General features: G+C 39.5%; 1 protein-coding gene across 4 annotated transcripts in view; it reads right to left on the minus strand.

Moving 5' to 3' along the window:
• The window catches only part of ZCCHC7 (zinc finger CCHC-type containing 7), a 237,952-nt gene that overhangs the window by 1,823 nt on the left and 219,338 nt on the right, over positions 1 to 16,791 (minus strand). For all 4 annotated transcript variants that reach the window (XM_015117405.3, XM_015117409.3, XM_015117408.3 and 1 more), the window contains exons 7-8: positions 7,450 to 7,545; positions 1,512 to 1,626 (exon numbers count right to left, since the gene is read on the minus strand). In XM_015117405.3, the coding sequence (XP_014972891.1) occupies positions 1,512 to 1,626; positions 7,450 to 7,545 (211 nt within the window). The remainder of the gene's footprint in view (positions 1 to 1,511; positions 1,627 to 7,449; positions 7,546 to 16,791) is intronic.

Raw genomic sequence — 16,791 nt, forward strand, 5'->3', positions numbered from 1 at the left:
TGTGTGCGAGTGCACGTGTGTGCAAGTATCTTAGAGGTTTTAGTGATAAAGCTGATGTTATGTTTTGTCAGGGCTTGACACACTTAATACGTGTCTCTGAGGGTAGTGATTCTGATATGGGTAGGTGGGAGATGAGGTTACAGTGAGAGATGAAAACTAGCAAGTCAACAGAATCTTTAAAGATTAAAAAAGTGGCCAATAAAAACTTATAGCATAGACATTTATTATAAACATTTCAATGGATCATAGTGAACACCTCAAAGTGGATTCAGGCTACAGATGTCGATAGGACTAGCTAAAACAAAAAAGCAAAATTGTTTTTCTCTGATTATAAAAGTCATAACTGCTCATTATAGAAAACTTAGAAAAAACAGAAAAGTATAAAGAACATAAAAAAACAGAAAGCACACATAATCCTTTAATCTAGAGATGACATTTTCATGCAATTCTTTTTAATCCCTTTCTAATCTGGTTGCCTAATCATAATCTACAACTACTATAACTTCTACATACAGTTGACCCTTGCGCAATGAGTTTGAACTATATGGGTCCACTTAAATGTGGATTTTTTCAACCAAATGAGGACTGAAAATACACCATTCCACAGATTAGAAACTTGTGTATATGAACGGCTACTTTTTCCTATACTCAGGTTCTGCAGAGTCAACTACGGGACATAAGTATGTGCAGATTTTGGTAAATGAGGAGGTTCCTGGAACCAATATCCAGGGATAGCTGTAGATGACATACATTTTATCTTAAATATGTAAAATATGCAGGAGCTGGGAGAGTAATTCCTCTACTTTCCTCAGAATTAGTACCTTCATTTTGGAAAAGTCTTGAACTAAGAGTCCAAAAAAGAAAAAGGCCAAAAGAGTCAGAAAATAAGGTATAGAACAAACTAAAAAATACAAAGCTGTTTTGTTTTTAAAGCAAGAAAGATAACTTGGAAAACCACCTTGGAGTAACAAGAAATAACAGAGGTAGAGAAAACTTAAATGATAAGATATTAATTTGGTGATAAAGAACCATGTGTGAAACAGTAAATACAGAAACCATAGAGGTGGTTGTGAACTTGGAGCTCTGCTTGCAGTAGTGGCCTATAAGAAATGACTTTTTCAGGGAAGCTCCAGGAACAAGTTAGCAGGAAAGCCTTTCCTTCCATAAAAAATACTGGAGAAATACAAATGGAAAAAGAAAATTACTTGTCAAACAGAAAAAAATCTCAAAGGAGCCTTTAAAAACTGCCTACACAGATGGATAGCAATATTTTCTGGACATTTCCTAAAATGATCACTGTAAAAAAAATTATTGTGATGAGACTGCAACATGGGATTATTTCTGAAGTGGGTGTTTGGTTTTTGGAGATCAAGAAAGTTCCAGTTTCTTTGGTAATTATTAAAAATACTTTCTATGCTAACCAACGACCCCCAAAGCAGGCAAAGACAGTACAAACACAGAAATTTAGAAACTACTGCAAACGTGATCTAACAAGAAGTCTAGCAACATACCTTTTATTTTTTGTTTTAGTCTCTTCTCTCTCTCCTGAATTTCATATTTGTCATCATAGTAGCAGATGAATGGCGATACTGGAGATGGGTCATACACTTCTCTTTCTGGACATTCCTACAAATTGTATTTAAAATTATGATGTCACATGGTCACACTGTTCAAAAACCTTTTTGCAAGAGTCTGTAGGATGTTAATTAGAATGAGCCCCATATCACTGGTACCTCATGTGGTGGCAGTAGGACATGGTCCTTGCTGGGGTGCTGGGAGGGTCACCCAGCCCTAAACCACACTGTGTTATGATATTCTTTCAAGCTTGAGTTTTCTTCCCTTACTTCTTTACCTATGAAACCCTTCATATCTTTTTTCAGCCTTCTCTGCCTAACTCCTTTCACAGTCTGAGGTAGCAACCTTGCCCCTCTGTTGGTGGGTTTATGTTATTTGGCTTCATGTTAGTATTACTCCTTTGCTTGTCCATCACTTCCAAAAGGAAGCTTATTTTAACTCAACATCCACTGCTTATAGGGGTAGTGATTCTTTTTTTTTTTTTTTTTTTTGAGACGGAGTCTCGCTCTGTCGCCCAGGCTGGAGTGCAGTGGCGCGATCTCGGCTCACTGCAAGCTCCGCCTCCCGGGTTCACGCCATTCTCCTGCCTCAGCCTCCCGAGTAGCTGGGACTACAAGCGCCCACAACCGCGCCCAGCTAATTTTTTGTATTTTTAGTAGAGACGGGGTTTCACCGTGGTCTCGATCTCCTGACCTTGTGATCCGCCCGCCTCGGCCTCCCAAAGCGCTGGGATTACAGGCGTGAGCCACCGCGCCCGGCCTGGGGTAGTGATTCTTATGCTGGGGGGTAGATTGGTGGTAGGTTATGCCTAGTTTAAAACTGTTCCCAGGTCATTGTGAGACACACCAAAAGAAGTTTCTCTTCTTGCTTCCCCCACCCAAGTTGAAATCCCTACTCTTACTCATTTTCCCAGGACAGCTTCCTACTCTCATGACTCTGGCCTCCACACAGCTAGTATTTCCCAAATCCACAGTCTTTGGCCTGAACCACTCACCACATAGCAGGCTTTTGTTTATCATGATCTGTGACACATATCCATTCAGCATGTTTGAAATCTTTTCTTTTGGAACTTTCCCCTTTCTGCCTCTGCCATCTTGCCTAAAAGTTACTTTAAAATGTTGTTTCTTAGCTAAGTAATGAAAAACAATTAGAATACATATTAAAGAGTAAGTGAAAAATCCACATAAAATTGAGCCAAGTCTGAACTAGCCAAGCTAGCAGCCAAACATTTAGGTACTTAATTTGTAGTTAAAAAATTATAAATCACTCCAAACACACACTTAAGTATAAAAAATAATTAAAAACCTATATTCATCCTTATATAAAACCATAACATTTTACCTTAGTTGCCTTGTTTTTCCCCCAAGAATAAAATATTACTGATATAACTGAAATCCTCTGTGTAAGTCCTTCCCATTTTGCGCTCATCTCCTTCCCTTTCCAGAAGTTACCACTGTCATCAAGTTGAAGTTGGCCATTCTCATGTGTTTTTATACTCTTACTGACGAATATTCCAGTGAACAATGATATAAGTTTTAAGCTTCAGACTTCATAATTTTTATTTGTTTTTTGTAGAGGCAAGGTCTCACATTATGTTACCCAGTCTCAAACTGGCAGCCTCAAGAGGTCCTTCCAACTTGGCCTCCCAAAGTGCTAAGATTACAGGTGTGAGCCATAGTGCCTGGCCTTATGCAATTTCTTTAATGGTATTGGTTCAGTTGATTTGTTCTTCTTGAGTCAGTTTGGTAAATTTACATATATATTTTGGAGTTAGTTGCATTTTCAGATTTAACTTTATGAAGTACTGTCTTATAATTTAAAAACATTTATGGCCGGGCGCGGTGGCTCAAGCCTGTAATCCCAGCACTTTGGGAGGCCGAGGCGGGCGGATCATGAGGTCAGGAGATCGAGACCATCCTGGCTAACACGGTGAAACAACATCTCTACTAAAAATACAAAAAACTAGCCGGGCGAGGTGGCGGGCGCCTGTAGTCCCAGCTACTCGGGAGGCTGAGGCAGGAGAATGGCGGGAACCTGGGAGGCGGAGCTTACAGTGAGCCGAGATCGCACCACTGCACTCCAGCCTGGGCGACTGAGCGAGACTCCGTCTCAAAAAAAAAAAAAAAAAAAAAAAAAAAAAACAACAAAAAAAAAACATTTATATAGTATCTTAAGTTACTTACACTTTCCACTCATTGTTTATTAGTACCTTTTCTTTTTCTTTTAGTAGTTTTCCCAGAAGTTTCTGTTGTTTTGAAAAAAATAGTTTTCAAATAATCAGCTTTTGGTTTTGTTGATGCTGTTCATTTTTCTATTTCAGTAAGTTTGGTTCTAATCTTTATCATTTCCATCCTTCTGCTATCTTCAGATTTATCTGTTGTGACTATCTGGATTATTCAGTTTTTTTTGTTGTTGTTATTGTGGGGAGAGTCCTGGAGATTATATGACAAACTTATATGGTAATATAAAGAAATGCTTTTGGCTGGGCATGGTGGCTTACGCCTGTAATCCCAGCACTTTGGGAGGCGGAGGCAGGTGGATCACCTGAGGTCAAGAGTTCGAGACCAGCCCGGCCAACATGGTGAAATTCCATCTCTACTAAAAATACAAAAAAAAAAAAAAAAAAAAAAAATTAGCCAGGCGTGGTGGCACATGCCTGTAATCCCAGCTACTTGGGAGGTTGAAGTAGGAGAATAGCTTGAACCCGGGAGGTGGAGGCTGCAGTGAGCCAACATTGCACCACTGCACTCCAGCCTGGGCAACAATGGCGAAACTCTGTCTCAAAAAAAAAAAAAAAAAAAAAAAGCAAATTGTGATTATGCAAAGGTAACAGAGGTCCTGATACACTCAACTAATATTCATTTCAGCAGAATCTTTAACTCTCCCAGTCCCTGTTCCCCCTTTCACACTCTCCTGGAGTAATCTTTGTATAGTGACTACTGTTATCCTTGCTTCCCCCAGCTAGAGAGCCAGTGAAATTAGGGAAGGGCAATGTCATATTCACCTTAGATCTAGTCTTTCACATGAGGAATGCATTCAATAATAATATCTGTAAGGCTGGATTTCTGGACATTGAAAGGGAGGAGGTCCACAAACATCTTTAACCACCTGCATAATTCCCCATTTAGGTCTTATATGGTCTAGACTGATGTGACTACACAGAGCTATATCATACTACAAATGTTTTCCAAAGCTAAATGTAAATTATATTTTGATTATCCACATCGCTGGTCCCCTCCATTAGCACAGACAATTGATAGTTGGCTATATAATTTATCTACTATTCTGGATTAGCCACACCAATGATCTTCTTCATTAGTGTAAATAATCTAGAGTTCCTCATCTATGGCAGTCACGAGGCTGCCAAATTTGCTTTATTGCAAATTAAAAATTATCTAAATCTAGATTTTAGGGATAAATTCCACATGCTTTTAATATATTTCCTATCTGCCTTAACAGAAGTGACTAGTAAGCATCCAACTATAATTGTTTTTCTTTAATTGAACAAACATAAATGCTAAAATTATACCCCTCTGCTTTAAAGAGGTAAGCAAGCATAAATTGTACATCTATGTGATTTGTGCGGTAATGGAAAGCTTATGTGAATATGTTCCCTAAAGGTGTCGACAACATCTGAATGTTTAGTAATGAGGAATGGACAGAGCAGTAAAAGATCTAGAGATGATAATTCTGTAAAAGAAGTCTTCTTGGCTGGGTATGGTACCTCACTTCTGTAATCTCAACACGTTGGGAGGCCAAGGAGGGAGGATTGCTCTGAGGCCAGGAGTTTGAGACCAGCCTGGGCATCATAGTGAGACCTTGTCTCTACAAAAAATAAACAAAATTAGCTGGGCACAGTGGTGTGTGCCTGTAATCCCAGCTACTGGAGAGGCTGAGGTGGGAGGATCACTTGAGCCTGGGAGGTCAAAGCTGCAGTGAGCTGAGATATGCCCCCTGCACTCAGAACCCTGTCTCAAAAAAAGTCTTCTCTACTTCGTGCTGAGAGATTTCCTGTACAACTTCTCCGCTTTGGAGATAAAGAAATGGGACCAAAGAGAAAAAGTGGGTTGTTTATGTCACATGGTTGAGTCCGTAGCAGAGCAAAACTGGAACTGAGGCTCAGAGCTCATCCTGGCTTTCATAAGCTATGTCTCATCCCCACAGGTGCTGCTGCCCCAATATGGAAGATAAAATTTATCTGTTTATGGATTCTGTTCAGTACTTTTCTTCTCCAGTTGCCCTACAATGTAGGGCTCCAGTTCCCAAGATCCACATCAGTGATGTGTCATAGTTGGAATTCAAGTGGTAACCTGCAATACCACCCACCCTATCCCATTGCTCATACTTCTCATTTTGGGGATTCCCAACACTCTGCATGCTTTTTGCTTCCTGATACCAGATCTGGTTTGATATTAGTTTATCTTGGTTTCTAGGCTACTAGAAGCCTACCTGGAGACTGGGAATAATACATTCCTTTCTAAGAATTTTCTACTTTCTGTGCCACTGCCTTTCCTCCACTGCTTCAAGATTCCTAGAAGTATGGGCTCTGAGCCTATTCTTATTACATCCTTTTTCTGAAATGAGCTGCTGCTGTTTCATACTTAATGTGGCATTTGCCTAGTGGCCTCATGCCAAGTTCTCAACGAGAAGCTTCTTCTGCTTTGGCGTTTCAGCATCTAGAACACACACAGTTTGGCCTTTTCAGTTGGGGTTAGGGAATATGTTGGCTGGATAGGGAATCTGGGCATCTGTGGGGTAGGTAGGCAAGTCAATGATGCAGCATCTGTTTTTTCACCACTGAATGCCAGGGTTTACATGTATGGGATGTAGACTTAACTGAACATTGTACCAGGGAAAACTGGAGAACTAAGTAGAAAATCTAAAATCAGGCCAGGCACGGTGGTTCACACCTGTAATCCCAACAGTTTGGGAGGCCGAGGCGGGTGGATCATCTGAGGCCAGGAGTTTGAGACCAGCTTGGCTAACATGGTGAAACCTCATTTCTACTAAAAAATATATAAAAAATTAGCTGGGTATGGTGGCGTACACTTATAATCCCAGCCACTCGGGAGGCTGAGGCAGAAGAATTGCTTGAACCTAGGAGATGGAAGTTACAGTGAGCTGAGATCACACCATTGCACTCCAGCTTGGGCAACAAGAGCAAAACTCCGTCTCAAACAAAAAACAAAAAACAACAACAACAAAAAAAACACAATGAAAATCTAAAATCAGTCGGGCGTGGTGGCTCACGCCTGTAATCCCAGCACTTTGGGAGGACAAGGCAGGTGGATCACCTGAGGTCAAGAGTTCAAGACCAGCCTGACCAATATGGTAAAAACCCGTCTCTACTAAAAATACAAAATTAGCTGGACGTGGTGGCAGGTGTCTGTAATCCCAGCTACTTGGGAGGCTGAGGCTTGAACCTGGGAGGAGGTGGCAGTGAGCAGAGATTGCACCACGGCACTCCAGCCTGGGAAACAGCAAGACTCTGTCTCAAAAAAACAAAAAAAAAAGAAAAAGAAAAAAAGAAAATCTAAAATCATGCTATGGCTGTGTCAAAACAATTGTGTTTATAAGAAATCAAGAGAACTGCTATCATACTGTTGACTATCATATTTGTCTGATTGATTTTATCAGCTCTATTAGTTTTATCTCAACTTGTTCATGTACATGTAAGATAATTAGAGGAATACGCTCTGATAGCTTGTTACTCTAGCAGGGAGGAAAGGGATAAATCAGTTGAAAATATATTAAGTCTTACTTTAATGTTTATTAAAAAGTAAGTAGTTAGAGTTACATTCTTTTTGAGTTCGTCTTTCAGAGAACACTCCCTGACAACAGAATGCTTTATGTCCAAATGTCATTCAAACTTACGTGTCCATAATGGCCTTTTTGCGCGCAGTGATAGCAATATGCTAAGGCTGATGGTCTTGAAGGGGTCTTCGGCTTTTTGGGTGGTCCAGGTTTGGTCTGTAACATGAATATTTGTGAGAGTTTGTTGATGTTAGAAGAAAATTAAAACCTCATTCTTTCCAAAAGACTTTATAGGTAAGGGATTCCTTAGAAGTTTCTTAGAATGTGGTATGGAGACCTGTATTCAGGCAATTCCATACATTAAAGTATATAACATGGTAAGAACAATTCTTTTACTCTTAATGTCAATGTGTGCTTTCCTCTCCTTCCTCCCTCCTCATTCCATTCGGCATTGTGCCAAGTACTGTGTTCAGTATTCAACACAGTATAATGGGCCAGTAGAACATGAGAGGCATACACATAATTACAAAACAATGTCAATACAGTGACAGTAGTATGTACAAGGCATTAATGGAGTGGTGAGGGGGGACTCCCCCACCAGCGGATGGGGTTAAAGAGGGGTCAGAGAAAGTTTCCCTGAAGGTGTAAAACTTACATTTACTCTCAAATGAGGTGTAAATCAAATGGAGAATCTTAGGCAGAGGGAGCAGAATGAACAATGACATAGAACTAAAAAAGAGCATACATGCTGCCAAAATATGACATACATAGCCAGGTGTAAATGGAAGACAAGGCTGGAGAAAGCAGGGCACAAGAATGGAGGGCACTGTAAGTCAAGTAAAGGAGCAGGAGCTTTACCCAGTTTTAAGTGTCGAAGTTAGGACAGTTAGAGTTGTAGTTTGGGCCAGGCACGGTGGCTCACACCTGTAATCCTAGCACTTTGGGAGGCTGAGGTGGGCGGATCACGAGGTCAGGAGTTCAAGACCAGACTGGCCAGCATGGTGAAACCCCGTCTCTACTAAAAATACAAAAATTAGCTGGGCATGGTGGTGTGCACCTGTAGTCCTAGCTACTCCAGAGGCTGAGGCAGGAGAATCACTTGAACCTGGGAGTCGGAAGTTGCAATGAACCAATATCGTACCAATGCACTCCAGCCTGAGTGACAAAGCAAGAATTCATGTCAAAAAAGGAAAAGAAAGAAAGAAAAAAAGAAAGAAGGAAAGAGAAAGAAAGAAGGAAAGAAAAAGAAAGAAAGAAAGAAAGAAGAGAAAGAAAGAAAGAAAGAAGAGAAAGAAAGAAAGAAAGAAAGAAAGAAAGAAAGAAAGAAAGAAAGAAAGAGAAAGAAAGAAAGAAAGAGAAAGAAAGAAAACTAGTGTCGCTTGGTCATTGAAAAGATGTGGGGAACGAGGGAAAGGAAAAATCAGGATGCCTCCGTATTTTGAACTTGGGTGAGCAATGACTGATTCAGAAAAAGTAGAAAAAGACAGAGGAGCAAGTTTAGAGGGAAAGTTGATGAAGACAGTCTTGGATATGGAGTATCCAGGTGGGGATCTCCAGGAGGCAGTTTCTATGTAGAGACAGAGGAGTCTGAGCTGGAGAGTAGATCTGAAAGTAATCAGCATAAGAGTGAAGGCTGAAATCACTAGAGTGGACAGGATCACCATGGAGAGTGTAAGAGTGGCTGTGGGCTGAGGAAGGAACCTGAAGACATCAATGCTTAAGGGGCGGGCAGAGGAGCCTGTGAAATGGACATAGAAGGGAAGGTTAAAGGATGCAGAGACATAAGAGAATATAGTAACAGACCTTAGAGAGTTGTTTTAAGAAGGATGAACTGATCTATAATGTCAAATATAGCAGAGAGGCCTAGTGAGATTAGGACTGAGAAACACCCATTCAAAGTGGCAACTGCTCAGATAACCTTACTGTGAAAATTCTGAGATATTCTAGAAAGAGTAAAAGGCAGCAGGATGAACAGTAAAGTGATGCATACAAAGGTGGTAAAATGATAAAAAAGAGCAAAGAAATCATTACTCATAAAAGCCAGGATCTGTGAACTTAACCCGGAATTTTTTTTTCTTTAAAGCCAGGTTACTTCCAGTGAGCAGAAACAGCACACAGGATTTTAGCATAGCTGCAATTTTCTGTTACTTCAACATGGCAATAGTTAACTTGTGTGTGTACTACATAACTAATTTATTCTTTTGCACATGTATTTTACATACTTTTCAGTATGTATATTAGATTGGTGCAAAGGTAACTGTAATGGCGGTTTCTGCCATTTAATAGCAAGAACCTTCTTTGCACCAACCTATTATTTCAGAATAAAAAATGTTTTAAAAAATTGAATGGAAGTTGTAGGAGAGAGAAGTTATATATTGAGAAGCATCAAGGGGCAGAATAAGATGAAGCAGTACCCAGGAAGGGGATTTGGTGGAGTCTGTTTATAGAATGGGAAAGACTTGAACATCGGGGAAAGACAGTGGAGATGGAGAAGTTGAAACCAAAGGAGGAAAGGAGATGATGGACACAGACCTCTGAGGAGGTGGTGGCTGTAAACAGGAGGAGAAAAACCTAGTCCCTGCACACCCCCATGCTTTGGGGAGACTGGAAGAAAAGTTAAGGATCGGCTTAAATGTGGATCACTTTATTTCTTAGGTTGTTTATTGAGAGTCCTTAACAAAGAGTGCTAGTCTGCCAACTAATTGGTTTTTTTTTTTTGGACTCTGTTGCCCAAGCTGGAGTACAGAGGCACAATCATGGCTCACTGCAGCCTCGACCTCCCAGGCTCAAGCGATTCTCCCAGTTCAGGCTCCCAGGTAGCTGAGACCACAGGGGTGCACCACTATGCCTGGCTACTTTAATTTTTATATATATATATTTTAAATTTTTGGTAGAGACAGGGTCTCGCTATGTTGCCCAGGCTGGTCTGGAACTCCTGGGGTCAAGGGATCCTTTCACCTTGGCCTCCTAAAGTGCTGAGACTGCAGGCATTAGCCACCACGGCCAGCCCGAATTTTGTTTTTTCTTTGAGTCAGCGCCTTGCTCTGTCGCTCAGCCTGGAGTGCAGCAGCACAATCTCAGCTCACTGCAACTCCACCTCCTGGGCTCGAGCAATCCTTGGGTTTCAGCCTCCTGAGTAGCTGGGACCATAGGTGCATGCCACCACGCCCAGCTAATTTTTGTATTTTTAGTAGAGATGGGGATTTGCCATGTTGCCTAGGCTGGTCTCAAACTCCTGGGCTCAAGTGAATTGCTTGCCTTGGCATCCCAAAGTACTGAGATTATAGGCATGAGCCAACATGCCCAGGCCCCCTAATTTTGTTTTTAATGTTGCAAACAGGTGGTTTGTAAAGGTTTTATTTCCTTGATATAGGAAAATAATAGATAGGTTATAAAAATATTCTTCAGGTCGGGCACGGTGGCTCATGCCTATAATCCCAGCACTTTGGGAGGCCAAGGTGAGTGGATCATCTGAGGTCGGGAGTTTGAGACCAGCCTGACCAACATGGAGAAACTCCATCTCTACTAAAAATAAAAAAAAATTAGCCCGGCGTGGTGGCACACGCCTGTAATCCCAGCTACTCGGCAGGCTGAGGCAGAAGAATCGCTTGAACCCGGGAGGCGGAGGTTGCAGTGAGCCGAGATTGTGCCATTGCACTCTAGCCTGGGCAACAAGAGCAAAACTCCATTGCAAAAAACAAAAACAAAACCCAAACCCAAACCAAACTAAACCAAAACAAAAAAAACTACTTCAAACAACTTTACTTTCAGCTCTTATTCCCTAAAATGAGAAACTGTAGCAAAACAATAACCGCAACAATCTTTTCTACTGAAAACAATAAATGAAAGCTACACAAAATGGAATTTACAACCTCAGGTATTATCAACTGGGATATAATAAAAATAACAAGGGTTTTATATTCTGCAATTAAAAATGGGGTTCATAAATTAAGACTAGCTAAAAGTCATTAAACAGAGTTTTTTTTTTTTTTTTTTTTTGAGATGGAGTCATGCTCTGTCATTCAGGCTGCAGCACAGTGGCACGATCTTGGCGTACTGCAACCTCACCCTCCTGGGTTCAAGTGATTCTCCTGCCCCAGCCTTCAGAGTAGCTGGGATTATGGGCACATGCCAGCACACCTGGCTAATTTTTGTATTTTTAGTAGAGATGGGTTTTTGCCATGTTGGCCAGGCTGGTCTTGAGCTCCTGACCTCAAGTGATCCACCTACCTCAGCCTCCCAAAATGCTGGGATTACAGGCGTAAGCCACCGCGCCTGGCCTAAACAGAGTTTTAACAGGTATGCATATAAGCCGTGTATCACTTATTGCAGTGGTTCACAAATTTCTTCACATAGAACACTGTGAAGACATTAAATTATTAAGCAGAAATGATTTTCCACCCACAAAGATAGCTATATATTATTTGATGTGACATCAAATTGCAGCCACAAGCATACATGGCTTAAGAGAAATAAAAACAAAAGAGATGGTGTCATAGATGTGAAGGTAGAATGGATGTTTCAAGGAAGAAACCATTAAAAGCTACTGATGGGTTATACAAGATGAAGACTATGATATCCACTGGACTTAGTAAACAGGAAGTTGTTGGCAAATAGAGAAACTATTGTGAGTAGTTTCTTTTGAGGGGTAGAGGTACAAGCCAGATTGTAATGGATTTATTATAAGTAGAAAGCTGCTGAAGAACAGAACATAGATGACTTTTCCCAGAAATGAGGTTGTGTATCCAAGAAGGGAAGGGGACAAGTAGAGCAGAATACAAGTCGAAGGATGCCTCCATCAGTGAGATTTACCAGAGTGCTGGGCCCATGGCATGAGTGTATGCATGCATTCCTTCATTAATTTGTTCAAAAAATAATTACTGAGTGCCTAATACATGCCAGACATTGTTCTAAAATCAGGTAACTGAGAAGTGAGCAAGATAAAAATCATTGCTCACCTCTCTAGTGGTGGAAGATAAACAGAGTCAATAATATACAAACATACAAAATATTAGCGAAAAATAGTATGCAAACAATTAAAATAGTTATGTGAATGAGAATCACTAGTGGTGACTTAGATTGACTTTTTTGGGGAAGCCTCAACCAGGATGGTCCTTTCTTTTAACAAGAAAATCCAGGTATGTGATGCCTGGGGAAACACCACTCTTGGCGTACGGCATGGGGAACGAGTAGTACAAAGCCCTAAGGTAGAAACAAACTTACCATATTTGAGGATTTGAAAAAAATACCGGTGAATTTGGAAGTGGAGTAGGTGAAGGAAGAGTGAAAGAGGAGGTTCTAGAGGACAGGGAGGGACTAGATCACTTAGGGCTTTATAAATCAGGATGAAGAATATCAGATTTGTTTTAAGTGGCATGGGATGCCCATGATGGGTTTGAAGCTAATGGTAGGCAATCAATAACTAGTTGGTAGCTGTCAGCAGGGATTGTGATGATAAAAAGGATCATCTACTCCCCAAATAATAAATGCTTTCTGAAAAGGTCTATGTTCACAATTTTTTCTATTTATGTTTGTTTGTGCAAATATAAGACATAACTTATCTTTTAATTTAATTTTTTTAGGAGATGGGGGTCTTGCTATGCTGCTGAGGCTGGTCTCGAACTCCTGGACTCAAGCAATCTTCCTGCATTGGCCTCCAAAAGCACTAGGATTATAGAAGTGAACCACTGTGTCCAGCTGGTTTTACATTTTTTAATGGCTAAAATAATAATAATCACCACAGAATAGTTTGCAACACATGAAAATTATGTGAAATTCAAATTGTAGTGTTTATAAATATTTATTGGAACACAGGCACACACATTAGTTTACAAATTTTCTATGGTTGATTTCACGCTATAAGGATAGAGTTATAACAGAGACCATATGGCCTGCCAGGCTAAAATATTTACTACCTGGCTCTTTATAGAAAAAGTTTGCTGACCCATGACCTAGAACATAGGAAGTGCTCAATAAACAAACAGGTGGTGAATGAGTAGGTATTAAAGACTTCAAAAGAGAGTGGAAATAAGTTATGCAACAATAAAGGTGGCAAAAGTAGATACAAACACTGAAAATCTCTGCTACTAATTGAGGACACGAGAAAAAGTTTCATGGAATTTTTCTGAATTTATTTTATTGCCTAAATTTGAGGAAATAACAGGTAGTTCTCATGTATTTATCCCTTAGTAGGAATTTTTAATTCAAAGGTTACTGAGTTCCTACTTTGTACAACACATTGTAATAGACACCGTGAGGAATACGGAGATAATAGACAGAAGAGCAAATATAGTAAAGATTTTAAAAGACGAAAGCACTAGGGAGGCTGAGGCCTACAAAATGGAATTAAGTGTGCATCAAATACATATTTTCTACTAAAAAACTGCATCAGCACAATTTCTTCTAAGATGCTGTTAGGCCACAGCCTGAAAGAACAAATCATATGTCTTGCTGCTATAGAATGAATCCTAAATGAGTTATTTAGATTTTAAAGAATTAAATATTTTACAACCAATAACATGCACATGGCATACAATTCAAAAGACACTAAGAGATATGGTAAGAAGTCTGTCTCCCACTTCTGTTCTCACTCAGTTCCTCTTTCCTCAACAGCAACTACTATTACCAGATTCTTGTGTTCACAAAGACAGTACAGGCATATACAAGTGTGTGGATATGCGTATGTACTATATATGCACACACACATAATACAAAGATATATATTTGGCTTATTCAAAGAAAAAGCATGAAGAAAAGGATTTTAAGGACTGGGGGCACTCAAGGGCAAAACTGGCAAACTCTTCCTAAGACCCAGATGCTCTGATAAAATTTAGTTATCAATGCATTTTGGGATTATGTTCTAATGTGGGCTCCACTATTTACTAGCTATATGACCTTAGTCAAGTTATTTACATGGTCGTTCCTTCATTTTACTCATCTGTAAAATGGGAATAATAGTAAGAGTGCTCCCTCATTAACACTGCTGTGAGGCATAAATGAAACTTACTCATCTTACATAACAACCTACCAGTAAAACCTGACCAGGTGACCACTTCCTCTTGATACAGACTCTTCATTCAGCTTCCCAGACAACATGCTCTCCTAGTTTTCTTCCACTTCATCGGCTATTTCTTCTGCAGTCTCCTTTGTTGGTTTCTATCCATCTCTCTGTCCAATTACACTGCAGTGCCCCAGGGTTCAGTCCTTAGACTGCTTTTCTTCTCTATTTAATCTGCTCTCATCTAACAGTATAGATTTACATTAACCTTTACCCTTGCCATTCTAAAATTCTATCTTCAGCCTTGATCTCTGTTAACTCTACACTCAAGTATCTCTACTAGAAAGTCTAACCAGCACCTCAAATTTAGTTAGTTAAAATCAAATTCTGTTCTTCCTCCACTCCAAATATGTTCCTCCCAAAATCTTTCCCATCTCATCGGCAACTTTATCCTTCCAGTTGCTTAGGCCAAAAATGAACAACCTTAACTCGTCTCTTGCTTATACCTCATACCCAGCCCATCAGCAAAGCTTGTTGGCTCTGCAAATACATTCGCCTCTTTCCACTCTACCAGTACTGTCCTGGTTCAATTACTCAACTCTCGTTTGGATGATTACAAGAACATCATAACTGGTCTCTTTGCTTCTATCCCTGCCCTCTACAGCCTACTCTAAACATAAGATGATCCTTATAGCATGCAAATCAGAACATATCACTTTTCAGCTCAAAACTCTAATAATTAAAGTTTCTCATCTCAGAGTAAAAGCCAAGAACTTTACAATGGCCTGTAATTTTCATCTTCCCACCTCTCTAACCTCATCTCCTACTACTTTCCCTCACAGCAAGCCTGTCATGCTAGCCTTTTCACTGTTCTCTGAATATCCCAGACAAACTTCCACCTCAGCACTTTGCACAAGCTACTTGATCTGCCTGGATCACTCTTCTCCCAGATTTAACATGGTGCACTCCTTCACTTCCTTCAAGCCTTGGCTCAAATGTCATCTTCTCAGTAAGGCCTTCCTGACCTATTTAAAATGGCTAGCTCCCTCCAATCTGTACTCCCTATCCTGCTGCACTGCCATTTTATTTTAAAAAGACCAACCAACCAAACAAACAAACAAAACTCCCCATGGCACTTATCATATCTGATATACTATAATTTTACTACCTATCCACTCCCAACTCCACCCCCAGGCTAGGAGAAAGTAAGTTCTGTGAGGGCAGGGATTTTTGTCTGGTTTTGTTCACTGCTGTACTTCAGCTCCTGGAACAGGGCCAGGCATATAGGAGTAGTTCAGTAAATATTAATGAATGAATAATGAGGTAATGCATAAGTAAAGCACATGGCCTATAGTAAGCATCCAATACAATTTAGCTATTGTTAATAAAAATTTGCACACTTTGGGAAACTATTAATTTTTTATGTCACTAAGGGAAAACCTATAAAATCATGCTTAAATATATTAAAAAGCTTGAATAAATTAATAATACAGCTTCCTTATTGTCTCCCCTTCTTCACACTGAGAATGTGGTATATACTCTGACAAAAATCAGGAAAGAATTAGCAATGCAAAGTGAATAGGAACTCAGTCTTATAGTACCAGGAACAAAGAGATCCTTCTTAATCGAGATTTTGAAAGCATGTTTCATGTTGATACTTCTTATTTTAAAGGAATCTCAAATTTAACCCCTGAAAGAAATGTAAACATGTGGATGTTCATTCATCTGAATAATGTCACTAGTTAAAAACTTCCATTATTACTAATAAAAATAGCAACAGTATATTGTGCTATGAAATTCTAAACTGTTTCACAATAATTAATTAGTAAATGACATGACAAACGCTATCTACATACTCTCATTTTAATAAACTATCATGTACTAGGGCTTAATAGGAATGAAATCAGCCTAGATCTTACCTAATTAGAGAACATTTCTGTATTAGAATATAGTACTGAAAACTCAATAGTGGTTTCCAGTGGACAAGTTTTCATACTATGATCTAACAAAAATCTCTAAGCTATTTAAAGTGTTAGAATTAGAAATTTGTGACTCAATACTTATGCCTTGGAGCATGTCTTTATTTTTAATTAACAGTAAAGGTCCAATTTAAAGCAGAATGTGTCAACTGATTAGCTCTAAGTTCAGGTTTCTGTCATACATGCCTGTACTGCTGACAAAAAGTTAAATGCAAGGCAATGAATGTAGTTTTTGTGAACTTTTTAAAGTCAAAAAATTTATCTAAAGACTTTGACCCAATGGATACCAAATTAACTACTTATAAAAGCAGGTCTTTTGTATTTCTTCTTTTTATTTTTTATTTTTTGTTACAGACATTTAAATAATCTATATTTGTAGGGTGATATCTTGGAGATTACTTTACTATCAATATATAGAAGTAATAACCTGGTAGATAGCATTACCTATGAAAGGTCCATCCCATCTGCTATTCTTGCTGAAAGCTT

This window comes from Macaca mulatta, chromosome 15 (assembly GCF_049350105.2).
Source record: "Macaca mulatta isolate MMU2019108-1 chromosome 15, T2T-MMU8v2.0, whole genome shotgun sequence".
Taxonomy (NCBI): domain Eukaryota; kingdom Metazoa; phylum Chordata; class Mammalia; order Primates; family Cercopithecidae; genus Macaca; species Macaca mulatta.